Below are 14948 nucleotides of genomic sequence, written 5' to 3' on the forward strand. Positions count from 1 at the left end.
TTTTTTTTTTTTTTTTTTTTTTTGTACTTGTGAATTCTTAGATTCCCTCACTGGAAAGATAATGTTAACGCTACTTAATTTTCTCTTCTCCAATCAGCAAACATGTATTTATTGTTTATTTTTAAAATTTTTATGATTATATTCATCATGGGGATGTACTTAATTTTCTTACTCTTCTGGTCCTGGCATTTGAGGTATCCTTCTTTTGTTGCTTACTTTGTTTTATTTAATGAAATTGTCTTGATCTTTGCACTGTGTCAAACCTCAGTGAAACATTGGGTCATTCAGGTTTTTATTTTACAGATTGATTGAATATCTGGGAATAAGGTAGTGTGGCAAAGGAAGTTTAATCAAAGAGCAGAAATTTTAGATTCACTAGATTGGTTCCATAGTCTAGGTAAAAATGAAAAGGAAGGTTAAAGGTTTTTACATACCATTAATCTGCCCAGTCATCTTGTTTTGCTGTAAAAATCTCTGTACTTTTTAGAAAAAAATTAAGCTAGGCCTTGTGGGTGTGCCAAAGCAGAGAGCAACCCACTCCTGAGTCACAGCATACCCATTATTAATGAATGTGTAGGCTTGGAAAAAATTATTTTTTTTAACTAAGATTTTCTTTAAGTTATTGAAAATAAGAAAAATGACTTCAGTTGCCACCACTTTAACTTTATCTTATGAATTACATACTGTAATTAAGCAACAGAGTAGAGTTTGAAATCCTTCTCATAGTAGTCATGCCACTAAAAACCTGAATATGTCAGTGTGTGGAAGATCTCCTGAGATGTTGAGAAAACAGCTGTGAAGAAGAATTGATTTTTATGTGTGTTTCTGGAAGGTGCTGTTGGCAGCAGCAGTCTGCACAAAAGCAGGAAAGGCTATTGTTTCACGACAGTTTGTGGAGATGACCCGAACCCGGATTGAGGGCTTATTAGCAGCTTTCCCAAAGCTCATGAACACTGGAAAACAGCATACGTTTGTTGAAACAGAGAGTGTAAGATATGTCTACCAGCCTATGGAGAAACTGTACATGGTACTGATCACTACCAAAAACAGCAACATTTTAGAAGATTTGGAGACCTTAAGACTCTTCTCAAGAGTGGTAAGTGTCTTTCTGTAATGGGTTCTTTTTATTGTGTTTTACATGTTTTTGTGTGTGAAATTAGTTTTTTCTTCAAAGCGGTTGATGCCTGTCACTTTATAGGTTCTGTATTCTCCATCCTAGTGGCGTATGCTCTAGCTTCTTATTAAGTCAGCAGCCATGTGTGGGCTACCCTCCTAAAGTATCCTGAAAGAGAATATAGGAATTACTTTTTCATGTACCATTTCTGTAGTTACTCAAATTTACCTTTGTGATTTTGAAACTTTTTTTGGTAATATTTTTAAATTTTATTTATTTATTTTTGGTTTTTTGAGACAGGGTCTCATTGTATAGTTGAGACTGACCTGGAACTCAATATGTAGCCCAGGCTGGACTCAAACTCAGAACGATCCTCCTGCCTTAGCCTCCCAAGTGCTGGGATTACAGGCATGTGCCACCACACCCGGCCCCATTCATATTTTTTAGATAAAATTTAAAGATACAGGGCCAGGGATGTAGCTCAGTGGTTCTGACACCTGCCTTGCAAGCACAAGGACCTGAGTTCAATCCCCGGTACCAAAAAAAAAAAAACCAAAAACACTTAAAGATGCACAAAAACACGTAGTTTATAATAAGACTATCCCAGGGTGGTGGTGCATGCTTGTCCTAGCACTTGGGAGGCTGAACCAGGAGGATAACTGCAAATTTGAGGCCAGCCTTAGCTACATAGTGAGTTTAAGAACATCCTGAACTGCATAGCGAGACCCTGTCTCAAAAAAGAGACAGACAGACTAGAAGGAGATAATAAAGGGATTTTTTTTAACTGAAAAGACTTAGAAACATAGCTTCTGATAAACTCTAAAACTTCTTTTCCATTGCTATCTGTTAATAGATTCCTGAATATTGCCGAGCCTTAGAAGAGAATGAAATATCTGAGCACTGTTTTGATTTGATATTTGCTTTTGATGAAATTGTTGCCTTGGGATATAGAGAAAATGTTAACCTGGCACAGATCAGAACCTTCACAGAAATGGATTCTCATGAGGAGAAAGTGTTCAGAGCAGTCAGAGAGGTAAATGGGGTCTTCTCTGGGATTGGCAGCTTGAATGTCTCTCTTGGCTTGTGATAATTTGATTTTCCCATTTTTACTTGCTTATGTAGACTGTACTCAAAGCTACATACATGTATATGTTGTTCTGTAGACTCAAGAACGTGAAGCTAAGGCTGAGATGCGGCGTAAAGCAAAAGAATTACAACAAGCCCGAAGAGATGCAGAGAGACAGGGCAAAAAAGCACCAGGATTTGGGGGATTTGGTAGCTCTGCAGTTTCTGGAGGCAGCACAGCTGCCATGATCACAGAGACCATCATCGAAACTGAGAAACCAAAAGTGGCACCTGCACCAGCCAGGTATAATCCAGTGTTTTACCAGCAAACCTAGTATAATAGAGGAAGGCTATATATGTACATCTTTGGAGTGATATCTGACTTCTAGGCAAGCTATAAATAATGAGTAACTTGATAAAGTCAGATATGATAATAAATTTGGCTTTTAAAAATATGGGGTGATGATACATGCTGGTAATATCAGCACTTGGAAGGCTAATGTAGGAAGATCACAAGTTTGAGTCCTGCCTGGGCAGTTTAGTGAGACTCTGTCTCAAAAAAGACTTGTAACCAGGTATGGTGATACATGCCTATGACTCGGGAAATTGAGACAGGAGGATTGCTGCAAGTTCAAGACCAGCCTAAACTACGTAGCATGACCCTGTCTCAATACATTTAAAAGGGGGTAGTGCTGGATGTGTTAGTGCACACCTGTAATCCCAGCATGCTGGGAGGCTGAGGTAGCAGGATTGCAAGCTCCAGCCCAGCCTAGGCAATTTAGTGACTTGATGAAATCCTGTCTCAAAATAAAAAAGGGCTAGAGATGTAGCTCAGTACAAAGGCCTGGTTCAATCCCCAGTACTGCCCCCAAAAAAGGAAAATTAAAAAAAGTTGAGGATGGGGCAGTTGTGGTGGTACTTATCTGTAACCATAGCATTTGGGAAACTGAGGCAGGGGGATCATTAGTTCTGCCTGGGCAGCTTAGGGAGATCTGTATTGTGAGGGGGTACATATCTGAATGTGCTGTTTTCCTGTGGCATAAAGAGAAATCTTTTACAAATTATGCCGTGACCTCAGTTTTCTATGAAAGTTGCCTCATTTGGGAAAGGGAGGAAATATTTAACTGTTTATAAAATATGGTTTTTAAATTCTTAATGTTCAAGGAGAATCTTTGAACTACCTGAAATTATATACATAATTTTGTTTGTTCACAGTTACATTTATCTGGATGGAAGGCACAGGGTTTTTATCATACCATGTATGACCATAAAAATACACCTTTGATCTTTGGGTTCTTGAAGCTTACATATTAATAATGATAGCTTTGGGCTGGGGATTTAACTCAATGACACCGTGCCTGCCTCACATGTGCAAAGTCCTGAGTTTATTAATCCCTGGTACTGGGGAGAGAAAAAAAAAAGATAGGTTCTTATTGGGCCATCAATAGTGCAGTTTTTTCCCGTGTTATCTTCACATTCCTCTTAAAGAATAGCTTCAGGGAAAGGTTCTTTGAAATGGCATCAGTAATAAAAGTTTGGGGCATTTTGTTTTGTTATGAATTTTTTTGTTTTGTATTTCCTTCACCTAGGCCTTCAGGCCCCAGCAAGGCTTTGAAACTTGGAGCCAAAGGAAAGGAAGTAGATAACTTTGTGGACAAATTGAAATCTGAAGGTGAAACTATCATGTCCTCTAATATGGGCAAACGTACCTCTGAGACAACCAAAGTTCATGTTCCACCTGTTAATATGGAGAGGTAAGTGGTAATTTTTTTGGTAAGGACAGACAATAGAATTTTTAAAAAATTTTCTTTTTCAGTTGCATAAATTGTTTTTGTAGTGGTGTTCGTTTTATGCTAAGGATCAAACTCAGGGCCTTGTGCAAGCCACACCACATGGTCTACCACTGAGCTATACTCCCAGCTCGTTTGTGTGTGTGTGTGTGTGTGTGTGCTTTTTAATCTTTCCCTATTTAAAAGGTTTATTCAGAGCATGTTCTAGTTATTAACCTATGGTCTTTTGTTTTTTCTTCTTTAGCCACAATTGGATGCTCTGAGTCATTTATTTATGAAGTTTAGAACTTGCCTTATATTAGCTAAATTAAATAAAAATGACTTGTCTGCATTTGTAAAATGTAGCTTATGTTGTTTTAGGATGGCACAGAAATAACTTTTCTTAAGCTTGTCTCTCTCTTGTTTTTTTTTTTTTTTCTTCTTTTTTTTTTTTTTTTTTTTTTTTTTTTTTTTTGTACCGGGGATTTAGGCCCTTGCACTTGCGAGGCAGGCGGCAGAACCACTGAGCCAAATCCCTGGTTTAAGCTTATCTCTTAAGATGCACTTGGGTTAGAGGATTAAAATTTGATAGCCCCACAGTAACTTTTGTCTTTTTTGATGCCTTTTTCTAATTAAACTATAGAAGAGACAAACTGTAAACCAGAATTTGTAAGTATCTTTAATAGCAAATTAACGTATTTTTTTCCTTTTAAGTATTTGAGCCCAGTATTTTGCATCTCAGGGCTAAGGCGGTGACATATTTGAGTGGTAATAAAGTTTACATATTCATGACTCAGATTTCCTCTCTTGAAACCCAGGCCACCTTCTCTGGCTGATGGCTGCGGTCAAGTGAAAGATGAGTCTGGGATGATACCTCTATCGGGTGTGCATAAAAGGATAGTGTTTACTCTCTATATGTTCTATTCTGTATGAAGTACACTGTTACATATGGATAAAAACTGACTCAGCTAAAGTTCCTGTGCTATTCCTAGTGGTTGCTTTTAGTAAGATAGAAGCTTCACATTTTTAAACGTGTTAGAGACCATTACATTTTAGAGCTTGAGACTTCTACATGAGATATCTCTTGAGCATAGAGAAAACTTTTATGAAGATAAAGTGAAGTTTTCCTTGTTATATATTCCTGTAGTATAAAATTAAAAGGTTCAAATTGCATTACTATAAAAAATCTTCCTTCCACCTACCATGCAAGGTTTTAGTTGTAGAGTCAATTTAAAGTAGTTTTTGTGTGTGTATCCTTTTGAGGGGATAGTCTACAGAGTATAGGTGAGTAAGAACATAGGTATGTATCTTTTTCTAATTCTTTTTTTTTTTTTTTAGTACTGGGTATTCAACCCTGAGATACTAAATTTTTTTTATATAAAGCAACAGCATACTAGATTCATTCTCAAATACCTGATTTTTTTAGTTTAATTTTTAAAAATATTTATGTTACATATTAACAGTACATAATGATTACATTCATCGTGGGGAGTTGGTATATATATATATGTGTGTGTGTGTGTGTGTGTGTGTGTGTGTGTGTGTGTGTGTAACATCTTAATTCTTTTTTTTTCTTTTATTGACTGTATTGGTACATTTTAGGTATACAGTAGAATTACATTCATTATTGGGATCTTGTACCTTTACATGGGTCTTGGTTCTCATTTTTTCCCCTTGTCCCTGCCCTCCCTTCACCCCCTCCCCCCCATTTACAAACACTTTATTTCCATTTTTTCATTTTGTCATATTTTTTTCTTTACCCTTATTACCTTTCCCCTACCCTTCCAATTTTCCCTACACCTTTAGCCCTTCCTATTTCACATGGTCAATTATCTCATTAGGATCTTATGTACTGTTATAGCTTTTCACACCAGAGAAACTATTCGGTATTTACACATGTGTGACTTATTTATTTCACTTAGGTGTATATCCTCAGTATGTATCCATTTTCCTATGAATGAATCTTAATTTCTCATTCTTTATGGCTGAGTAGTATTCCATTTTATAGAAAAACCACATCTTTATCCAGTTCCCAACCGATGGGCAAAATAGGCTTTTTCCAAGATTTAGCTATTACAAACTGTGCCACTATAAACATGGGTGCGCATATATCAATGTGGTATGAGTCTTTTAATTCTTTTGGAAAGATATCCAGCAGAGGGATGGCTGGGTCAAATGGAACCTCTAGTCCCAGCTCTTTGAGGTATCTCCATATTGATTTCCATAGTGGTTGTACCAGTCTGCATTCCCACCAACAATGGAGAAGGGTTCCACATCTTAATTCTTTATATTCCTCTTCCCCACCTCTTTCCATCTTTCCATCTCTTCCTTTTTCCTTAATTTAGAGGTAATTCTAATTGAGGGCTAGAGAGTAGCTCAGTATAGAGTGCTAACATAGTGTGTACAAGGCCCTAGGTTCAATCCCCAGTACCACACAGAAGATGAGGAAGAGAAAGTCCTTATTTAAAGCTATAGAGACATGACATCTGTCTAAATGTAATATCTTAACCAGATGTTTTAGTCCGTGCCTATAATCCTAGCACTCTCGGGGGCCAAGGCTCAGGATGATCATAAATTTGAACCCAGACTGGGCAACTTAGTGAGACCCTGTCTTAAAATGAAAGAACTGGGGTTGTAGTTCAGGAGGTAGACCCTGGGTTTGATCCCCAATACCACAGAAAGAAAAATTAAAAAGTAATACTTTGCTCTGAATTGGATCCTATACTACTATACGACTTTTATTAGGTCAACTGACAATGGTTGGTAGATTGCATAAAAGTATTATTATATTAATGTAAATTTGTAAAGTTTATAATGGTACTGTGATTATGTAATAGAATATCCCTGTGTATATCTTTGTGTAATTTTTATTTTTAAATTTAATGTTTTCAAATAGTTAAAATTTTCTCACAGCTATCTCATATCCATTTGCGTGGCCATACCTTTATCTTTATACATATAAGCCCCTCCCCAGTTGGACATTTAAACTTGCTATTACAAATAGTTCTTCAGTAAGTAACTTGGTACATTGTTTTCACAGGTGAGAATTGAGGATGAATTGAGGATGAATTCTAGAGAATGGCTCCATCAGAGAGAATAATACTTTAAATTTGATACAGCACCAGCACCTTTAAAAAAAGTTGTTCATAGCAAATCACCATTATACCCTAGGAAAGGGGATTTCTGGTTTCTACCTTCTAAGCACATTTTTTACTTTTTTATAGTGTGCATATGAAGATTGAAGAAAAGATCACTCTAACCTGTGGACGAGATGGAGGACTACAGAATATGGAGTTGCATGGCATGATCATGCTTAGGATCTCAGAAGACAAATTTGGCCGAATTCGTCTTCATGTGGAAAATGAAGATAAGAAAGGAGTGCAGCTACAGGTGTGTATATAGACTTCTCTTTACCTTGTACACTCTTATGTGTGTGTATGGGTATAGCAGATTGAATCTAGGGCATCACACATGCAAGAGAAGTTCTCTATCACTGAGCTGCATCCCTGGCACCAAGCAAAGTCTCTCTCAACTAGAGTGCCTCAGATGAATGAGAACATAGAATTATTTTTTTTTTCTTTTTTGATACCAGGGATCTCAGGTCCTTGTGCTTGCAAAGCAGGTGGCTAACCCATTGAGATAAATTCCCGGCTCAGAACATAGAAAATTATCTTACATAGCTAGTGGCATTCTAGTAAATCTGGATGCATAGGAAAGAAGTTAATTTTTTACATATAGTGGTTAATGAGAATGATTGACAGCAGCTGTTTTAGATTTAATTTTTATTTTTTGCAATACTGGGGATTGAATTCAGGACCTTTGCTCTAAGGTACATCCCCAGCTCTCTTTTCTTTTTATGTTGCAACAGGGTCTCATTCAATTGCTAAGCTGCCTCAGGTGGCCTCAAATTTGTGATCATCCTACCTCACCCTCCCAGAGTGTTGGGATGTAGGTGTGATGACACATGCCTGTAATTTTAGGTACTTGGGAGGCTGAATCAAGAGGGCAAGTTCAAGCTCAGCCTGGCAAACTTAGTAAGACCCTATCTTAAAAAAGTAGAAAGGTCGGGGATCTAGTTCAGTGGTAGAATGCCTCCAACTTTGATCCCCATTATTGCAAAAACAAACATAAAAACAAAAAACAAAAATCTAAACTGAGCATGGTAGCTCACACCTGTAACCCCATCACTCAGGAGGCTGAGGCAGGAGGATTGCCAGGAGTTCAAGGCCAGCCTGGGTTCCATAATGGTACAAGGCCAGCCTGTACTGCATAGGCAGGCCCTGTCTCAAGATTTGGGAGCTTAGTGGTAAAGCTCTTGCCTAACCTGTGAAAGTTCATGGATTTGATCTCATCACCATTAAAAACAAACACAAACCCCAATTGTTTTATAATTTAATAAGAACATATTAAATTTAGTCATTCTATCCCTTTATAAACTACCAGTGCTTATTTTATTAGCTGAATGGTAATATCTAGTGGTATATTTGTAGTGCTCATAAAATCCTTACAAAATAGATATGTGTGTTCCAACTGTTGCACGTGATTGAGCCATTTTTGTCATTGTCAAGTTTTTCTTGTCTCATTTTATTTAGATGGTTGATCTTACTCTCTGTTGTCAAGGTACTAAGCTTTTTCAGGGAAGAATGTTTTTGTCTACTTTTCCCATATCAGTATTGAGTCCTACTAGCACTACTTTTGGTAGTGTTTATATCATTTAACAATTATCTTGCTGGCTGTTACAATATACTTAGACTGCTATACAAAAGTGACTTTTTTTCTTTTTTCCTCAAAATAGAATTTTTTTTTTTGGTGGTAGCACTATTGGAGGTTGAACCCAGAACCTTGAATATCTGTGCAAGTGTTCTACCACTGAGTTACATCCCAGCTGTTTTTAATTTCGAGGCAGGGTGTCACAAAGTTATTCAGGGTGGCCCTGAATTTGTGTCCTCCTGCCTCAGCTTCCAGAATAACTGCATTCACAGGTATGCACCACAGTTTCTTTTTAAAAAAGATTAGACTCAGCCCGGGTATTTAGCTCAGCAGTACCACGCCTGCCTTGCAAGCACAAGGTCCTGAGTTTGATCCCTGGTACCAAAAATAAAAAAATTATTTGCCTTAAATATAGGGGCTGGGATTTAGCTCAGTGGTTCTGCCATCTGCCTTGCAAGTGGAAGGTCCTGAGTTCAATCCCCAGTACCCAAAAAACAAAAACAAAAGATGAGAGTCAGGCATGGTAGTATGTCCGTAATTCCAGCACTTAGTAGGCTGAGGGAGGAGGTCCATGAGTTTTAAGTCCAGTCTGGTCTATGTAGCAAGACTTTTGCCTCAAAAAACTGAAAATGTTAAAAAAAAAAAAAAAAAAAAAGAAGGTGCTACTCTTAGTTGGCCTGAGTTTGAACCACCTAGGCAAAACTACAACTAGTCTTTAGAGAGAGTTTTCTTCTTTCTTGCCTCTTTATATAAGGCCAGCACTGCTATGTGACTCTTGGAAAGGACTTGGCTATAGGTTAAGACAGGATCTTGCTACATAGTTCAGGCTGGCCTGAAACTCATGGTGATCCACCTGCCTCAGCCTTCTGAGTGCCTCAGGAATACAGGTCTGTGCTACCATGCCTAGCTAAAAAAATTTTTTTTTTCTTTTTTTTTTTTTGCTAAATTTTTAATTACTGAATTTAATGTCTTTGAAGGAGGAAAATATTTCTTAAAAAATTAAAAATAATTGGAGGTTTACTTGGAGAGTACTTGCCTAACATTTGTGAGGCCTTGGGTTTAATCTCCAATACTGAGAAAAAGATTTATTAGGTACCTTATTTTATTTGTCTATCCCATAGGCTGTGGAAGCCCAAAGGGGGTTTATTTCCTGTCTTACCATTTCTAATGTGCTTTTTTCCTTTCCTTCTTATTCCAGACCCATCCAAATGTGGATAAAAAACTTTTCACTTCAGAGTCCCTAATTGGCTTAAAGAACCCAGAAAAGTCATTTCCAGTCAATAGTGATGTAGGGGTGCTAAAGTGGAGACTACAAACCACAGAGGAATCTTTTATTCCACTGACAAGTAAGTGCCTCTGGACATTTCCACTGGTCTACACTGAGAACTAGAAATGGCCCTGGCTTGTATGCTTTTATCTTCATTGCTGTAGCAAAATTATTTTTGACAAACTGACCTGCTTTCAAGTGGATTTGGAGCTGGATATGGTAGGATGCACCTGTAATCTCAGCACTCTGGGAAGCAGTGGCAGGAAGATCACAAGTTCAAGCCCATCCTGGGCAATTTAATGATACCCTGTCTCAAAATAAATGATTAAAAAAAAAACAAAAAACCCCTGAGTTGGGTGTGGTGGCACACACCTGAAATCCCAGCACTCAGGAGGCTGAGGCAGGAGGATCACTGTGAGTTTGAGACCAGCCTGGGCTACATAGTGAGTTCCAGGTCAGTCTCAGCTACATAGTGAGACCTCATCTCAAACCAAACAAAACAAAACAAAACCTGAGAATGTAGCTCACTGTGAAGGCCCTGCATTTGGTCCCCAGTACTGAAAAAGAAAAAAAAAATGACTTGGTGCTATTGCTACATTTTGTATATTTTTCTTTCTTTCTTTTTTTTTTGGTACCAGGGCCAGAACTTGGGACCTTGTACTTGTGAGGCAGGTGGCAGAACTGAGCTAAATTCCCGGCTCTACATTTTGCATTTTGTATACTTTAATCATTTACTTTTTTTTTTTGTAATGATGTTACAGGTTCTCATGTTGTTAAGGCTGGCCTTGAAACTCACAGGGATCCTCTTGCTTCAGCCTCCAGAGTGCTAGGATTATGGGCATGCCACCACTCCCAGCTAAATTTTATTTTAAATATAGTTTATAGGAAGATGTTTTAGGCCTACAGTTATCAGTCAGTTTGGATTTGCCATTGTAACTTTTCCCACCCTTCATCCTAGCTGAGCAGTGAATCTATTCTTTTTCTAATCTTCTAATATGACTGCTTTGCTTTCCTCCTCAGTTAATTGCTGGCCCTCAGAAAGTGGAAATGGCTGCGATGTCAACATAGAATATGAGCTACAGGAAGATAATTTAGAGCTGAATGATGTGGTTATTACCATCCCACTCCCGTAAGTGGTGTGTGCCCCCCCCATACCACATTCCCTACATTGGCCTATGGAATTGGTCTTTGGAACTCATTTTGGAGGAGGCACCTTATTTTATTGTCTGTTTATTCTAAGATAGTTGCTTCTTAGAAGAAGGTTTTTTACTATTAAGAAGCCTTGAGTCAGGGATTTAGCTCATTGCCACTGCGCCTGCCTTGAAAGTGTACCAAAAAAAAAAAGCCTTAAGGCTTCCAGGTGTGGTGGTGCATGTTTGTAATCCCAGCACTTGGGAGGTTGAAGCAGAAGTGTCACCTCATGTTCAAGGCCAGCCTGTCTCAACCAAAACAAATAAAAAATCCCATAAGGCTACCTACTGAATAATTCCATTTCTCTGACTATCTGGAGAAAGTGGTATTCCTGAAACAAATCGGGAGGTAGAAAAGCAGATACTTCACTGTAAAGGAGTGGAAGGGGACTTGGGAGATGATTGAAATGTACAGGCTGGCTATAGTGGTCCTCACAAGACTTCATGTATTTGTCACTGAGCTGTATGTACACTCTAGAAGGGGTAGGTTTTATTAACTTTAAACCCAAACAAAAAGGTTCTAGTTGAGGTAATTTTCAGATATTCATATAATCTTGGCTTGTTTGTGTATTAACAAAGATTTCCAGAAAGAGGAGCTACTTTTCTAACTTCCTATTTTGTTTTTGCAACTTTCAAAGAAATTGAGCCCACCAGATTGAATTTTTCTTTTTCACTTCCTTTCTAAACTCTTTAAAAATGATGCTGAGGCCAGGGATTTAGTTCAGTGGTTCCACTACCTGCCTCGCGAGGCACAAGATCCTGAGTTTGATCCCCACTACCAAAAAGGAAAACAAGCAAACAAACAAACAAACAAACTAAATGTAAAAATGTTGTTGAGTGTGGTGGCGCATGCCTGTAATTCCAGCACTTGGGAGGCTGAGGGAGGAGAATCACTGCAACTTTGAGGTCAGTCTGGGTTACATAGTGAGTTCAAGGCCAGCCTGGACTACATAGTGAGATTCTGTCTCAAAAAAAATAAATAAAAATGAGAGTGTGTTCAGTGGAACTTTTGATTTTTTTTTTTTTTTTTAAGTTTTTGAGTCTTGCTGAAAGTAAGTACCTACATTATTTTAAGTAAATTTTCTAACAGCTTTGTTAAGGTATAATTAGAATAAAACTACTACATGTATTTAAATTGTGTGGTGTGCTAAGTTTTGCCATACCTTTGAAACCATCAGCACAACAGAAATACCTGTTATTCCACCAAATTCATTTCTCATAATTTTTGCTGTGTACTTAAATGACCTGTCCTGTACCATCATCTGGAAATACTCTGTCACTTAAGTTTGTTTCTTGTTTCATGATTAATACAGCATTTAATTATGAACATTAGTAAATGTATTATTTACTATTGTATTACTCATAGTATTAGTGTTATATTGTAGGGGAAATGATGCTAACTTTATTCGTAGTTTTGTTCTCTTTTTGATAACTCAGCCCTTTACATTGTCCAGTCTGGTCTTAGATATTCTTATATCTGTGTGAGTGTGATGCTGGGGATAGAACCTAGGGCCTTACACGTGCTAGGCAAGTGCTCTGTCATCCTCCTCCTATCCATTTTAAAAAATACTATGTGCCTTATTACCAATATCCCCTTGAATTAGGGTAACCACCTTTTTCTTCACAGATCAGTTACTTTTTCAGAACAGTAGATAGTTGCCTTAAACCATTGTAGGACTTGAACACTGGAAACAGGTGGGGTTTTGTTTGTCAAGATTTATTTTACAGGACTATTTTTAGGATACCACAGGTTTTAGGCTTCTCTGTCAATCCTGTAATTGTGGTTGTGGTGGTTTCCTATGTCTTGATCCAGTTTTGCACTGGTCTCTTGAAGAGGCCCTTAGACAACATTTTACTCCACATTAAGAACTGATTAAATTAGAAGAGGTCACAGTTGCAATTGGAGCAGGGGCACAAACAAGGAACATAATAAGAGAACCAAAACCATAAAATGGATAGTGAAGAGTTAACAGTTTTATGCTGCCCCTAAAGTTTTCTTTGTCTCCCTTATTTATCCTGTCCTAATATAAGCATTGAATCTCACCTGTGAATTAAAAGACAGCAAATTTAGAATGTGTAGGAGTAGGTGAGTCTTTCAGCCATGTGTGGGGGTGCAAAGTACATCCTAACTAGCCCTGATTTTTTTTTGTAGATTAAAGACAGCTATGTTTCTCTTTCTCCCATCACATGTTATTTTGCCCAAGTGGTTACGCTTGCCTTTTTTTTTTGTACCAGGGATCGAACTTGGGACCTTTGTACTTGTGAGGCAGGTGGCAGAACCATTGAGCTAAATACCTAGCCCTTGTTTATGCTTTTATCAAATACAAATCCAGTTACTGGATTATATTAGATCTTTTTTTTTTTTTTTTGGTACCAGGGATTGAACTTGGGTCCTTGCACTTGCAAGGCAGGCTACCAAACCACTGAGCTAAATCCCCAGCCCCAGTTACTGGATTATAAATAAACCATCTGACAGCTTCTGCTTCAGTTAGTTGTGAAGATTCTAAATTCCTTCAAAAACAAGTCCTTTTGTAGGTCTAAATTCATCTCCATTATTCATGTTTAAAATGTCCCCCCATTGTTATCAGCCTGCTTTATTCTCCATCATTACCTGAAATGTTGCACTGTGTTAAAATTCCTTCTTGACATGGCCGGGGGGTTAGCTCAGTGGTGCTGCTGCCTGCCTTGCAAGCGCAAGGACCCGAGTTCAATCCCTGGTACCAGAAAAAAACAAACAAGAATTCCTTCTTGACAACAAATCACTGGTGTGGGATTTTTGAAACATGTCCCACTTCAGACATTTGCAGTCTTTTCAGTCTCCTTCTAGCTCCCAGTCTGTTCTATAACGTTATGCAGCCCTCACCCTATTTGCCAAGTACAGTACCTGTTGTTGTACATACTGTATCTACAGAGGCCCTTGAATGAGATCCATAGCTAAGGTGCCAGAACTTCGTTTGATCCTTAATGATACCAAATAATTTAATTTTCTCTAGGACTGTACAAAAATGGCAGTCTTAGAAAATTGGAGGCCAAATATGAGTAGCATAATTAAATTTGGGGTTGGTTTTCCTTGGTGGAGTTCTTTGAGCTCTGGACAACTAACCTAACTGGATGTTTTCATGATAGATCGGGTGTTGGTGCTCCTGTGATTGGTGAGATCGATGGAGAATATCGACATGACAGTCGACGAAATACCTTGGAGTGGTGCCTGCCAGTCATTGATGCCAAAAATAAGAGTGGCAGCCTGGAATTTAGTATTGCTGGGCAGCCCAATGACTTCTTCCCTGTTCAAGTTTCCTTCATCTCCAAAAAGAATTACTGTAACATACAGGTATTTTGTTCAGTAGAGTGCATATATGAGGAAAGCAAAGGACTAGTGCCTGACGGAGATCATAGCTTCATATCAGAGCAAAAATTAGAAAAACTTATGTTTTTTTGCAGATTCCATGTCTGACTGACGATTTTGGTCAAATTCTTCACCTGTTGCACCTTAGATTTCTTAGGTCAGACAAAGTTTAAAAAAAAAAAATTGAGGCTGGGTATGGTGGTCCACACCCATAATCCCAGTATTTGAGAGGCTGAAGCAGGAGGATTGCCACAAGTTAAAGGCCAGCCTGGGCTACCATCGTGAGTTCAAGGACAACCTAGATACATAGGGGGACCCTGTTTCCAATAAAAGCCTTTGAAGGGGCCAGGTATTTAGCTCAGTGGTTCTGCTGCCTGCCTTGCAAGTGCAAGGACCCCAGTTCGATCCCTGGTACCCCCCCCCAAAAAAAAGCCTTTGGGCTAAAATCAGGTGTTAAAAAAAATTGAAGGTGAAGCATGTTAAAGGT

The 14948-nt window shown here is 38.2% G+C and overlaps 1 protein-coding gene across 2 annotated transcripts in view; it reads left to right on the top strand.

Moving 5' to 3' along the window:
* The window catches only part of Arcn1 (archain 1), a 30622-nt gene that overhangs the window by 12683 nt on the left and 2991 nt on the right, over positions 1-14948 (top strand). For both annotated transcript variants that reach the window (XM_033764373.1, XM_010629331.3), the window contains exons 2-9: positions 833-1096; positions 1968-2147; positions 2278-2483; positions 3769-3933; positions 7173-7338; positions 9857-10004; positions 10946-11054; positions 14242-14446. In XM_033764373.1, coding sequence (XP_033620264.1) covers positions 833-1096; positions 1968-2147; positions 2278-2483; positions 3769-3933; positions 7173-7338; positions 9857-10004; positions 10946-11054; positions 14242-14446 — 1443 coding nt within the window. The remainder of the gene's footprint in view (positions 1-832; positions 1097-1967; positions 2148-2277; positions 2484-3768; positions 3934-7172; positions 7339-9856; positions 10005-10945; positions 11055-14241; positions 14447-14948) is intronic.

This window comes from Fukomys damarensis, unplaced genomic scaffold, assembly GCF_012274545.1.
Source record: "Fukomys damarensis isolate Sample0158 unplaced genomic scaffold, DMR_v1.0_HiC HiC_scaffold_16, whole genome shotgun sequence".
Lineage (NCBI taxonomy): Eukaryota > Metazoa > Chordata > Mammalia > Rodentia > Bathyergidae > Fukomys > Fukomys damarensis.